The following is a 15,068-nucleotide window of genomic DNA, read 5'->3' on the forward strand; positions in this document are numbered from 1 at the left end:
TTGGTTGTGTCTTGCTGGGGCCACGTGAGCAGAAGTGACAGTGGGACAGAATGGAAAAGAAATTTGGAGAGGTGGCTTAAAGCTTGAAGACGTGGCTGCCTATTTCTACCAGTTTTTGCTTTTCGCTCTGTCCCGATGCAAAGAGGGGCTTCACTTTTGGTTTGGGTCCTAGAATGAGAACATTAAGAAAAGCTGCAGTCAACCCACAGCCACCAGACTGTCATGCAAGTGAAAAATAAAGATAATTGTGTCAGAAGCCACTGAGAATTTTAGGGTCATTTGTTACCGCAGCAGAGCCAACTAATAAAGACCAAATCATAAATACTAAATAGAAGACAGAACAAATACAACCATCACAATTCCCAGTCACCTTTATTTATATAAAAGTATATTAAATAAATTATCTCAATATATACAAACAGAACAATATTACCTCTATAAATAGAAAATCCCATATAAAACCTTTTTTAAAAATTATATAAATATATACAATGCTGACCATAGAAACTTAAAGTACCTTAAATTATAAACTCTACGTAGTTTGTTTGTAAAGTAGTCTTATAAAAATATCGTTAGCTGTCAAGTGTTTCATCAACAGCACGTAAGTCAGTTAAAGTGCTAAACTGTAATGCATGTTGGGAATGTGCCCAAAACAGAAGTCTTCTGCATTTAACACATTCATATAAAGTTTGCCAATTGTTTTGAACCTCCAAAAGAACTGAAAAAAAAAAAAGAACCTAAAGACCGTATTACAAAAGGATAGATGTACATTAGAAAAGTCCACCCAATTTCCATTTTACTCTCCCACAGGGTTTGAAGTCAGCCCCTCGAGAGGTCTCCAAAAGTCCACCCAGGATTTTTGAAGGCATCTGTCCATCTGCTTTTCCTTAGATGACCTAGTTTCATCTTGAGTGTAGAATATACAGTCTAAAGCATGATATGTGCAAAAGGTGCGATAGTGTTAAAATAGAAATTTAAAAAACTCGGAATTGGCTGTACCGTTCACTACATTCCCAAGTGTCTAATGCTGATGTCGAAACCAGAATGCTAATTGTGAGAAGTGGTCAGATAAAGAGCTTTGAGCCCAAGGGTCTCCAGCTCCAAAACACTCATTTGTGTTTCCATATAATCTATTCTCTTAAAAGTTCTTGGTCACAGTGCAATATAAACTCTGCAGTAGCCGGCAGCTCCAACGAGTGTTCTTTATACAGTACTGAGGGGGGCGTGCTCCTTCCCGACGTGCCCCGCTCGCGCCTTCCTGCACTTGTACAGACACACAGTCAGGATGACGATCAAGATGATGATCACGATCACCACTGCTCCAATGATGATGAACGTTTCTGAAAAATAAAAGGTACCAAGTCAATTTAGAGAGAGAGCTCGAATCCCATTTACCAGTGGGCAGAACTGAGGGCATAACCCCAAATTACACCATCCTGCTTTTGCGTAATTTGAAATTTTTCCTCCACTCTTTCCACTACAACACATTTCGATTAGGAAAGAATTTGTCAAACCCTAGATGTTTTAGGGCAATTGACATGGCGAAAAGCATTTAATGGACCATTTAATAAACTGGATAATGCTCACAGTCTAGAAAAGATACACGTAGATGGAAGCAAGAACAGCTGTTAGAAACAAATGGCTAACAATAATGCTGAGTTTGGTGGCAATGATTACAGTAGAAGACGAACTATCAGTGCAAAGAGAGAGATCCAGAGTGCTACCAGGATTCAGGTGAAGAAGAGATGCTAGCTGGTTGGGGCAAAAGAAGGCTTCCTGGTGGAGGTGGCATTTGAAACAGTTCTCAAAGGACCCATTTCAGCAGATAGAGAAGAGGCAGGGAAGCAGCAATCTGGGGATGCACGAAGACAGAGAGGCAGCGGGACTCCAGCTGGCTTTAGGAAGATGGATGTGAGGGCTGTGGGTATGATGGTCCGGAGGGGTGCAGGACCAGAGGGAAGGAGAGCCCCTTCTTTCTGTCAGCGTCCATAAACAGGAGAGAATTTATTTAAAAATGTTTTTAAATTTTTAAATCTCATCTTAGCAAGGAGCTAGGTCATCATTACCATCCTATGACTCTTTTGTTCCCTGAAAGTACTCAGAGCACCTTCCCTATAAAGCTGGGGGGAGATGCACAGGCTTTCAGCCTCGTGTATGTGTTGGAACACCTGCAGCCCTTCCAGTTAGGAACCACTCCTCATACCGTGTCTGGGCCCTGGTGTGTGCCCATGCACGTGTTGGCCATGTGCACACACATGCACACGAGTGTATCTGACAGACTCAATCCCTTCCCTTCATGGGTTAGACTTTATATCCTCTGTGGCAACAGCCCACGGTGGGTGCTCAACCAGTGTCTATCGGATGCTGCTGCAGCTGGTCCAGAAGCTCTCTCCCAGCCCCCAAGGTCAGAATTTAAGTATGAAAATATGGCCAGAGAAATCTGTGACTTGATGCCAAATCCTAAACTTGTGCTATGTACTCAGCAGAGAGCTTAGCGCATGGTAGGTGCTCAAGAAAACACTTCCTACTACAAGAGAACAACATGGAAACATTTCTAAATGCCTAAAACAGTAAGAGTACCCAAAAAAAACCAAGACAGTCTCTCTCGGAACAAAAGTACATTCTGGTTGTGAGGGCAGAGCTAGTCCTCTGGAAGGCATCCACGCCTTCCAGACGAATGACAGGCAGAGCCACTCACCTCCAGACACACCTTTCTGTTGGCTAGTGCACTCAATGGGACTTTCTAGACTCTTCTGGTTAGTTCTTCGTGATGGAATCACTGCTTGAACATTGAAACAGTAGTCTTCTCCTTGATCCACATCAATCAAAAACTCATTAGTGTTTGTCTTGGCTGTTTTCTGTTAAAAGATAAAGAGTTCTTAATTTACCTGGGCTCAGAGTGAATTCTTTCCCCTTTACTAAATCACTGTGGAAATAAAAGTCTACATGGACACATGTGACATATAAAGGATTAGAAGTGACTTGGCTAATCAGTTCCCCCTGATAACTGCTAAGGATGCTTTTTCCAAGACTGAAGATATCCAATTTAGGTCCATCCAACCCAATTTAGCCCCTTTAGAAGATATTTGCAGTAGAGGGAAAAAGGAATGAAGTATTGTTAAAGGGAAAACAAATTCTGTCTCTGGAATCCTCAATAGAGGAAGAAATGTGGGAGCTGGCAGGAAGCTTAGAGATGTCTGGTCCAGCCTCTGGCCAAGCAACCTGGGTATTGGAGGGGGCCCTGCCCCAAGTCACAAGGCAGCTCAAAGTCACAGGTGGAACCAGGACAGTAGGCGCCCTCCCCTCCCCGCCACCACCCTCTCAACCACCTTGTTCTGATACGTTTGAATTGGGAAGAGGTGGGCTATAAAATCAAGGATCCACAATTTAGAACAAGTCATAAAAACAAATAAAAGAATTCTCACCTTTCCTGTACTTGAAGCTTTCCAATAATAAAGCGTATAACTTAAGTTCTTGCCAAAAACATCCCGGAGGCTCAGGTATGTGCCGTTCACTCTGAGTAAGGTACGTGCATCTTGTACGGTCACATTCAGTTTTGTCCCAACTTGTTCAAAGCTCTGAATTGCTGGCCGTCCAAGATTTGCTAAAACACAGAAAATGAGCATCGTTGGAACCAAAGAATTCTGTACAGAGTAGAATCCCATTTAGTTATCACAGTTAATAAAAACCTAGTCATCCCTCAGAAAATACCCGCATAGACTCAACTCCCTGACAGTAGTAAGCTAAGTGGCACCAGAGCTGAACTCGACAAATTCTATAGCAGTGCTGTCCAATGGAATATAATGGCAGCCACAGACATAACTTTAAATATCCTTGTAGTCGCATTAGAAAATGTAAAAAGGAACAAGTAAAATTAATTTTAGTAATATATTTTATTTAACCCAATATAGCTAAAATATTTTCATTTTTGCATGTAATCAATATAAAAACCTTTGGAGATATTTTTCCAAATCCAGTGTATATTTTACACTTAGAGCATTAGCCATACGTACCACTAGTCGTATGTGGTTAGTGGCTATTGTATTAAACAACACAGTTGCGTAAGATTCCATATTTTAGACACAATAAATTAGGAGCTGTGGGAAAGCCCAGGAAATGTCTTTGGTACCTCAAGGAACTAGTTTTAACCACTGGGTCTCTGCAATGGCTCAATGACCTCGTGTGCTTTGGTTAAACAACAGTAAAAGAAATCCCGATAATTTAACATGAATTATATGCAAGTATGTGTGTATATGTGTGAGCACATGCAAAATAAATATATGAAATATTTTCTACCTTGCACCAAAAAAGGATTTGAAGTGGTTTACAGAAAACTCAAGAACTATAAAAGGAAATCATGAGGATGCCATCGATGGAGGGCGCATGAATGTCAATGATGCTGTCGAGTTCCTAGAGGTGGCGTGGGTGTGGTGTCTATACTCTAGCTGAGAGGCACACAGGTAAAAGCACCAGGGGAGTTTGAAGACAGGCCCTGGCACACAGGGGCTCAGGAAGGCAGCCTGATTCACCTGGGGTAAGGCTGCCTTGTAGTTCCCCCCTCAAAGCACATGCTAGATGGGCAAGGTGGTTGACGGTCCCTCCCCCTCCTCACCATCCCTGCCCGAGAAACTGTTCCCTCTCACTGGGCCGTCAGAGGGACAAACGGAAAAGCACCAATGACACACTTTCATCCTAACCTTTCAATCGAAGTCTTCTCAAAAGAGCAGCTGACTTCCCTCTTCCTAATGTCCTACATGTGTTTATTTGAAACACCTAGTTCAGAACCACAGTCGTGACAAGAACATCTAAATCTCCTACTTGGCAGGAATCCTCTGCATTCCCTTATTAGATGCCAAGGTCAGCGTAACTTGGGCAAAGGCTGGCGAGGAAAGCATTCTGCATTTTCAAAACCAGCAGGAAGGCGCCAGGCTGGAAGCAGCTGGGCAAGTGCTGGCACATCATGGGATTCAACTCATGGTCAAGGGATTACAAAAGCTGACCAAGCCCGATTACGGGCTCAGAGGGAAACTGTCTCCGTGGATTTGTGACCATTTGTGAAAAACCCTAAACTGGGACTTCTGGTCTGATGATGGGACAGAAAATTCAGGAGGTGTGTGTGTGTGTGTGTGTGTGTGTGTATATGTATATAAATAAAATCTCCTAAATACATATGGAGAAACACCAAAAGCCTAGCCTTGGGGGATTTCCTACTCCCCCTCTCCCCCATCCAGCCAGTTATTGGTAGGGTCTGGGGACAGAGTGGTGGAGAAAGTTACTTGATGACACTGTTATGAAGTCCCAAGTTCATCTTCTGTGAACCTCCTACCACATCCAGAATGAGTGAAGAGGGCTGTGGCACTTACCCATTTCTGAGAAAGAAAATGTGTTTATGTATAAATACTTTTTATCTAGTGGTCCCTAAGGGTCACAAGCTCACGAGAATACTCAGAAGCTATAACAACGAGAATGACAGGTTACTACAAACCCAGCTACTTACTCTCCAGGTAAGGGGTGAACTCCAGGGAGTTTGTGAATGGAGGCTCCCCAGAAAAACCGGTGGCATTTGCCGGGTAGGAAGAGACCCGCGCCGTGTATATCTGGTTCACGTCTTTCACAACCTCATCGGTGAGGTCACACTCTGTGTTTGTTGTGTAGAAGCATTTTCTTTTCCAGTTTCCTGATCTAGGGCTAAAGGAGGAAGGAAGGAAGAGAAACAGGAACACTGTGATTTGCCTCCAACAGGACAGATGGCTCTCTGGCTGTGCTGTTGTGTTACAACAATAGCATCCACAACCATCCCCACCAGGCACGTGGTATGCAGGGCGCTTTAGACGTGTGTAAGTCCTCACAGCAACCTGGGGGTGACTCTGTAATTCTCTCTGTTTTTACAGATCAGGCAACTGAGGCCAAGTGAGATTGGGGGACCAGCTCAAAGTCACACAGCGGTTTGACTGCTGGGCCTGTGCTCTTAATCATTTTGTCAAGTATCATTCTTAAAATGTAGACAATTTGTCATGGTTACGTGGGAGAAAGAGCAATTTTCCATCAAAACCCAATTATTTATTATAGTCTACTTTATATTATATCATATTGCATTCTGTTTATTATATCACATTCTATATCCTACGTGGAATATAGTCAATGTAGTAATAACAGAGTCTGTATATCTTATATATTACATTCTATTGTGACCATAATTGGAGTGGTTATTTAACATTTATTGAATCCACTATACACCAGGTACTGTACTGGGCCTTTTACACGTTACTTCATTGGACATAATCCTTTCAAGAAGGTATTGGATCTTTTTCACACATGAGAATACTGAAGCTCAGAGATGCTCACTAGATGGTACAAGGTCACATAGCTGATTAGGTGAGAGCTGGGTCTGTTCATCTCATTACACTACCTGCCTCCCTCACTTTCACAATATGTGAATACATCTCATCAAAGAACACAGCATAATAATACAGGAAGTATCCGTCCAACAAAGTCTGAGAGACTAAGAGGCTAGAAAACATCTTTCTTTTGCAAGGCATCATTGAAGAGGAAATGATTTAATGAACTTCTAAAGATGAAATCATTCTAAAGGACGAAAACAATTCATAGATAAATGTCACTGCAACTTGATCCACACACTTCTGTCCCACAAAAAGTGACAGCTATACCGCTCTTCCCTTCAGTATCATCAACCCCCAGAGCGCTACCCATCATTCAGGGCCCCGCTTTAGTCCCATTGTCCCCAGGAATCTCCAGATCTCCTTGCTCAGAACTGATCTCCCCCTTCGCAGTCCCCCAGCGCCACTATCTCCATTAAGCATCTAATGTGAACACGGTCTACTTGGTACCAGGGTCCATGCCCTGGTGCTCGCCTGCCAGGCAGCAGGGTTTCAGGACTTCTACGTAGCCACGCCTTGCTGAGTATTAGATGGTCTGCATTTACAGGTTGAATCAGGGGGAAAACAAGCTGCCACTTGGATTCAATGTCTAAATCCATGCATAAGAACCATCAATACCTATTTTTTAAAAATTCAAATTAAATAATTAGGCTAAGAGGGTATGGATAAACACATTCTTTGTCCTAAAATTCACAAAGTAAGATCGATACAGAAATATTTTGGTTTCTTAGATTTCTCTAATTTTCTGCGATAAAAGTAGAGAGGCTGTCTTAATTCCAGAATGACCAAAATGCATTTTTAAAAATTCTATCACTTCTATTTTAAAAAGTGAATGAGAACATGATGACACTTCTCCATCGGTATGGTAAACAAGTCATTCAGATAAAAGGAGAGAGACTGCTGGGCTCTGTGGCCACATTCCATGTGAGAGATCCAGTAAGGGGTTCCTCCCAGCTCAGCGTAGGAACCACAGTGCTCTACGGCAAAATTCAGCACAAGCACCTAGATCACTGAAAGTAACAGTCAGTGAAGTCATGGGAATAGGTAACGAGGGGGCAATTCTGTACTAAGTTCTTCTGAATGCTATTACCAGCATTAACACTTTAAAAGCCTTCGAGGTTCCTCTAGGTATTGCAAAATCTCCTGATTTGAAAATAATAAAAGTCTCACCTGAATTACTAAAAAATTCCAACAGAATTCAGACTGAGCAGTTAGGAGCAGGTTGTTTTCTAGAAGCTTTGGAAGTTCAGTTTTAGAATTCAGAACATTTCCGTGGAATCATTATTGCAGGTGACGGTTTGGTGCCAGGACTTGAGCCAATAACACTTCCCAGCCACCACTGAAAACTGTTTCCCAAGGGGAAAAATGGAGCTGGAGTTCCCAGTCGGGGCTTCAGGCCCAGCAGTGGCGCCCCGTGGCTGGGCACAGGCTGGTAGTGGGTGCAGAAGAGGAGCAGCAGGTTGAGATGCTATCTCTAGTGAAGAAAAACCCGGAGGGAAGGAGGCCCGCTGAGGAGATGCAGTGGGAACAGCTTTCCTTCCTCCTTCCAGGTTTGGGGCCTCACATCAGACTGTGGCAGAGCCCCCTGAGGAGGCGGTCGTATGGGGTACTGGGAGACCTTGGTTCCAGACCCGGCTGGGCACTCACCATCAGTACAGTCATGAATAAACCCCTCACCTTCCCAGGGCAACAGTTTCCTCTTCCATAAAATTACTGCTATGGTCCCTTTCACCCAGGAATCCCGTTTACCCCTGGGGAGGTCACGGAAGAGTGCGGGTCTCCGGGGCAGAGGGACTGCTCACAGGTCCTCTAGCGCAGGGGCAAGAGTATAGGGCCCGCTCGGCAGGAACCCCCATGTCCGCAGGCGCCCCCAAGCTGCAGCTCTGCTCTAGGATGTTTGCGTATCAGGGGCCATGTTCACTTAACAGTAGCCTTCCAAAGTCCAAGAACTTAGGGTTAACAAAGGCTTATGTTTAAAAATCAGGTAAATTAAGGTAAATTATAAATGTTTCCACATGCTCACCCAACATAAGATTGAATACATTTAGGAGGTAAGTATTTCTCCTAAAATCTTATTTTCACTCTCCAGAAGGAAAGTGTCTACTAAGATAAACTTCTGCTCTGTATCAGAGGAATTAATTACTAATTCTCAACGAGTGGAATCTGAATTGACAAGTCTGGCCATAATCATTACCTGGGGTTATGAAATTCCTTTATTTCTCTCCCCCTTTCTCTATACGTGCATGCACGTACACACACAAATTCTCTTCCCTGTTCGTTTGGCGTCAAGTTCATTTTGAGAAACAAGAACATCCACCTAAAAGACCCACTCCATACCTAGGAGTTGCATTCCTAAGCCTATAAAAGGCTTGACGCAAGCTAAAACAAAACAAAACAGCAGAACACCTTCAATTTTAGCCTGTGATACTTTTGTGCCTTTACACAATTAGTGTTAAAATAATTTCCACAGCAGCATTTCTCTATTTATTAAGATCTCTACCAAGGCTCCTAGAACATTTTAGAAACCAAAAATTTGCCAAGAATATGGTGAAAACCATCCAGGAAGACAAGTGGCACAGGTCCAACATTTAGACTGAATATGCTGAATTACTGGCTCTTGGCGAGAGCTGTCAATCACAGATGAGGATGAATGAGCAGAGCAGCCTTGACAGCTGAGGGTGTAAACCCAGGAATATTTCTTTCCAGCTGGATGAGTAAGGAATTTGACCTCTTCTGAGATCACGTAGGCAACTAAATTTTGATTCATAAATCCAAAGATTAATGAATCAAACACTGCTTAAGGGCACTGTATAATCTGAACTCCACCCCACCTCTTCCCTAACACGTTAGACCCAGCTCACAGTCTAGACGGTTAGCAAAGGAAAAAGATGTGTGTGCTGAGATGAGAACAGTTATTACGGATCCAGAACCACATCTATCTTCAGCCACCTGCTCAAGAAGCTTCACCTCTCCATGCTTATACTCCACTTATGAATTTTCCCATCATCTCCAAAAACAATTAAAATGTTCTATCAATTTGAGGTCTGGAAGCATTGCAGGCTTGATAGAGTATGGCTCTGGCCAACAAATTACTATGAATGCCCTCTTCTTTGTCATCTGTTAGATAATCTCATCTATTAATCAGCTTTAAAGACATTTGCACTCAGCACAGAGGAAACATCAAAAACTTTATTTTTCTTTTTTTGGACCTAGCTTACCTTATCTCAACAGTGTAGACATGATTGATGGGTTTGGGTTCCCACTCCAAAATTGTCTTGAAATTAGTTGATTTCCAAGTTAAATTATATGCTGCCACTACATCTCTAGTGCCTTTAAATAACAGAGAAAGAGCTTTTATTACACAAACTTCTCAGCACATGATTGCAAGTGGATGCCATAAAACACCCCCCACCCCCCAATATCACCACAAGCCTCACATTTATTTTTTTCCAACCACAAAAGCTTCACTACTAAATTATCGAAAGAAAAAAACTTTTCAAATATTTTCTAGACCCAGAATTTCCTCATGGCAAGATCTACCTTGTAATCTAAGAAAACAGGCAAGGATCTTGAAATCTTTGAAATTATTCATGGGGGAAGCCCTGTGATAACTTGACCCGGAGGCACAGCCTGGGAACCATCAATGTCCGAGGGTGTCCACCGCCCAGCTTGGGAAGGGCAGGACTTTAGGGTTCAACTCACCAGGGAAAGTGGGCTAAGTAGGGTTTTCGATAAGTTATGGAAAGGGGCAAATCCCACATGTGTGAGAAGAGTTAAGACTGCATACAATGAAAAAGCCAAATCTTGACTTTTTCCATTTGTATCTAAAATGTCTCTATACTGAAACTTCCACAGACCCCCAGGCAGACGTGTGGCCTGTCACACCATCGGATGGACATCGGTTAGGATGCTTTATTATTAAGGCCTGCTTCGCCAATACTCAGCAGGTCATAGTCTCTGCCCAGCCGCACACACCGAGTAGGTATATGGGGCATGCACAATGTGGTGCCCGCTCCAATCCAAGCAACGTTTTGCAACATGATTGCCTCTAACCCAATCCGAAACAAAGACGATCAAGAGAAGACCGGGGGCCGCTTTTTATTAAGGGAAGCGCGCATATAATGAACGATAATCACAGTGCACGCCGACCTGTGCAGGCGCGGACCCATGTCCCACCACCTTCAGGGTCGCGACCCCCTGGGAAGCTCTTTCTAGACATTTAAAGCCGAGAGCCAAAAATCCACTTACGCAACAACAATGGACGCCCCGATGAGCATCTCGAGCAAAAGGGGCGGAGGGGACCCAGGCGAGAACTACCTACCCCTCAACTCCCGCCTGCGCGCCCCGGGGCCCAGGTTCATTCCAACTCGGCTAGGGGAGGGCATCCGAGTCCAGCGGGCGCGGGGGGCACCTCTGGACAGCCGGCTGCCAGCCAGGACTGTACCCCCTCCTCCGGCCAGCGTTCCTCAGGGCTTCGAGGGCGGGTGCCACTCACCTGCGGCTCCAGCCACCTGGAGGAGGATCCAGCCGAGCAGAAGTGTCCGGACGACGGCGGCCTCGGGGCAGGGCACCCGGGACCCGGTGGGGGTCGCCATGTCCATGAGCTGGCGGCGAAGTCGGCAGGACTCCGCTGCGCCTCGGAGGCTGGGGAGGTTGGACTGGGAGATTGGGCTGGACGGGCCCCTGGGCGGCCTTGGGCAGCTGCACTAGGCGCGGGGAACCCCGAGTCTGCGGGAGCCGGTGCCGGGCGCGTTATAAAAAGCCGCGGGGACGCGTGCACCCCGGCGCCCGCCCCCGCCGCTCCTCCCCACTCCCCGCCCCCGGCCCGGTCACTCGCCGTCGCGGTGGGCGGCCCCGGCGAATCCACACCCCTGCCCCGCCTCCTCCTGTAGGAAACTCCAAGACCCTGCAAGGGCTGATTCACCCGTGATTCAACCGCGCCGCCAAGCGCCGAGCTGCACTTCTGCGCTGGCGGCTCCAGGTGCGGCGCGGGGCCAGGCCCCCGGGCCCCACAGTCCCCCAGGCTCCAAGAGCCCTCGGCCCCCCAGTCCCCGTGCCCCTGGGCCACCCAGGCCGGCGACCCCAACGTCCATCCTGAGTGGGCAGCAGGTCTGGAGGAAGAAAGAGAGGCCGCGTTGGAAGGAGTTCTCGAGAACGGAGAAAGGGATCCTCCCCTTCCTTCCCTGTGGTGAAACGGTGTTGTCCGGCCGGTGGGAGCTGCAGCCCTTACAGAGGTTAATAGAAAGTCCCGGCTCCGCGGGCTCTGCTGATAGCGGAGGGCATTTCCAGTCCACGTGGGCTGAGCCTCGGAATCTGCAGCCAAGTAACCGCGTGAGGAGTAGGGCCCGCTCCCAGCTGCGGTTTCATCTTCTACCCCAAAGGCAATGAGACCTGGCCTTCCTACTCACAGCGCCCTTAGCGTGGGTCGCATTCTATAAAGGTGGGGCAAAGGCAGGTGTGTCTGCGCACAGGTCCGAAGGTCAGTTAGCCCAGGCCAACTCGGGTTAATGACCGAGGAAGAGCTGCCCCAAATCTGGCAGTTTGCCTTTGGGAGAATTCTAGCGTGACATCTGTAGCCCTATGGTTTCCGAAAGAATTGTTCTCACGTTGAAGACGACTTTTGTGGGATTGAGTTAGTTCCTTTCAAGTGAAGAGAAACCAAAAATGAAATTAAAAAATTAGTTTTTCTGAATTGTTTTCTGACTTCCTCTTCTGGGCTTTCCTGGAAAATTGTCAGACAAGACAATGTTATCTCTTATTTGTGCGCTGTCTTGTCAAAGTTCTTCCCATCACTCGTCTATTATTACTCTGTAGTTGCCTCCAAGACAGACTGGAGAGTTCATAGAGAGAGGATGGAGTCTTTCCTCTCTTTCTTTCACTTTTTTCCTAGGAAAATCAGCCTTGCATTTTAGTGCATACTGTATACACATTACTATATGGCCTGCTGAGCCATAGCATTACAACTCACTTTAAAAGAAACAAAACTTTGCAAAATTTTTATTTTTTCTCTTTCCCCCAAGCTGAAATAGCACGTCCAGGTTTAGCTCTTGTAGTCCTCCCTTCTTGGAGCTGAAAGCTACGCTTGCTGGTTTCCTCTTTGAGCTCTTTTCCAGCTCTAAAACCCACAAAGTTTATATTTGCAAAACTAAACCATGCAATCCTCCGTTTTGCAGTCTCTGGCCTGAGTCATTTTCCCTCTCAGATCTTTAGCCCCACCTGGGATGTGAGTCTTCGCACTCTGGAGTTGAAGTTAGTTAGGAGAAAATGCTACACTTCCATCAAGTGCGTTAGACTCCCCAACGAATCATTGCTCTGTCTACAGGTCATTGATTCCATTTGGAGCCACTGACTGTCCTGAAATCATAAAGGGCTTTACGCAATGTCAGAATCAGTAATTTATAAGAAAATTATGTTTCACATTAGATTGTGGCACAAAAGGTGCCTTAAAGGTTGATAAATTAGATGAACATTTATTTTGCATATTCACTAAAATTATCAGGTAGGGAAGAGAGGAATTTGGTGGGTGTTTCCATAGGTCTTTGAGTAGATATAGAATGATATTCTAGAAGATATGAAAAATGCTAAAAATTGTTACTATTTTCAAGAAGAGAGGAAGAAAATTGGTTGTGGTAAATAGCGTCTCATAGCAAAGTGTTTTTTTCCTGGTTGATCAGACTGTGGCCAGATAATTTCTAGATCAACTGCTGCTCAGCCCCGCTAGAAGTACATTCTTTAAATTTCACTGTGAATATTTATTGCAAAGGAACAAATCGATTGTTAAAATTACTCAGTAACCTTCCACAACATTTCTTTACCCCCTTCAGTAAAGTCGAACTTAGCAGTTACCCAAGTTCCCGCCTATATGATACATCTTGGAGACTCTGAGAAGTTTGAAAATTTCCTAAACTAGAGTGATACTCAGGCTGGCCTGACCAATCCCTTTATGATTAGAGCCTAGAATGTCAGAGAGCTGGATGGCACCTTGCAGACATCTCTTTGCAGATGAGGATCCTGCAGGTAGCTGGCCTGAGTGAAACAACTTGCCTAACCTCCCAATGCAGATCTGGTCTTCTGACTCCAGGAGCTTTCCTTCCACCACCATGCTTTCTTCTACTCCCAATGCGTGGAAGTAAGGTTGGGTCATAAGCCCAGGCTTCCTTGATTAATTTATTCATCCATAGGCACTCAACAATGCTCTGCGGTTGGTTTAGGAAATACTTGCAGTTTGGGGAACTCACTGTTCTCCACCAGAAATATCCTGAAGGTTATTCCTTGAAACACGCATGCATGGAAGACATGTAGAAGAGGTTGGTTGCCTTTGCATAACTGGTGATGAAATGTGGTTGATGAGTCTGAAGATGACTGGGGTGATGTTGCAGCCCTTCCTCTGTGGTTTTATAGTTCTCCCTAGCAATTTTACCTACTTGATTTCAACTGTGTTTCTTGTCTGTCTTCCCCACTAGAGCTCCTTGGGGGAATAAGGACTGGATTTTTTCTTTACATCTCTCAACACTTCACACAATTACCAGCACATGGTAGGCTTTTTAATACACTTTGAATCACTGAATACTTTTTGGAACCATGCATGAAGCCAAATATTTTTATTGGCATTCAAGAGATGAAATTTGTCATTGAAACTTTTCTGTCTAGTGGCCGGGCAGTGAATGTTCCATAATGCTCACATTGGTAAGAAAATACAAATCCATCATGGGTTGCTAGGCGTCACTTGATAGCAAGCTCCAGCATCTAAATGATCCTTGCTACAGCTAGGAAAGCTAACCAGGAGGGGAGGTAGCTGAAGAGCAGAAAACAAAGTTGGAATTCGGGAACTTTTTAGCATTTTTCTAAAAGACTGAATTCTAGGGTGATTCAGAAGATTTTCAGTCATATGGTGAGGCTGTTGATAGCTTTCATTGTATAGAAAGGCTTAATGACTTTTCAGAATAAATTGCACAAAATCTAAATCTTTCCATAAAAGGGATAGGTGAAGCTTTATGATAGTAGGTGAAATTGAGAGTAATTCATATAAAACTATTATAAGCATATGAAATGGTAAAAAGAGCAATGAAACCATTTTACCCAAAATTCAGATAAAAGGCAACGTATGAAAAAATAGCCAGAGGGAATTAGGAGTGGGAACACAGAGTTCTGGAAAAAAAAAAAGTGACTCAGCAGAACTTAAAAAACATCTGGCAGGGTGTAGTTAGTCATGGAAAAATTGGCAGTCATGATTATGCATTTTGTGAAAGTAATTATTTCCTAGTCCAACAGTTTACATTTAAGTGGAAATTAAATAGTTGAAAGCTCGTACAATGAAATCTATTATCTTGGTCTTTCAAAATACTTCTGTTAACTGTCTAGAATAGTTCACAGAAGTTTTACCAAATAAGTTATCATATAGCACCAGTATTCTGAAAAGTATAATTTTAGAGAAAAAGCTTCCAGTTCAAACCTTAGACAGGGTTAGTATTTTCAGCACACAACTATCTTGATTAACCTAAGGTTTATGAAACTACCTGTCAACTTTCATTTTGATGAACAATAAATATTATTTTTATTCTCTACATACAATGTTGACAAAAATAGGTAAATCATAAACATAAATTGTGGATATAGTTTTAGTAGCAAAAATTCCTTTAAAATGAAAACCTTTAACATATGTTCTTATTA

The 15,068-nt window shown here is 44.1% G+C and overlaps 1 protein-coding gene across 1 annotated transcript; it reads right to left on the minus strand.

The window, feature by feature from the left end:
• Positions 1-357: 357 nt before the first annotated feature.
• F3 (coagulation factor III, tissue factor) lies at positions 358-11,131 on the minus strand. Its single transcript, XM_058538573.1, has 6 exons — positions 10,894-11,131; positions 9,617-9,728; positions 5,498-5,688; positions 3,426-3,604; positions 2,699-2,858; positions 358-1,340 (listed from the first exon to the last, which is right to left on the minus strand). Exons 1-6 carry the CDS (start codon positions 10,997-10,999, stop codon positions 1,204-1,206), a joined length of 885 nt encoding a protein of 294 aa, XP_058394556.1. The 5' UTR covers positions 11,000-11,131; the 3' UTR covers positions 358-1,203.
• Positions 11,132-15,068: the final 3,937 nt, after the last annotated feature.

The sequence above is a fragment of the Diceros bicornis genome, chromosome 4 (genome assembly GCF_020826845.1).
Source record: "Diceros bicornis minor isolate mBicDic1 chromosome 4, mDicBic1.mat.cur, whole genome shotgun sequence".
NCBI classification, from domain to species: Eukaryota; Metazoa; Chordata; class Mammalia; order Perissodactyla; family Rhinocerotidae; genus Diceros; species Diceros bicornis.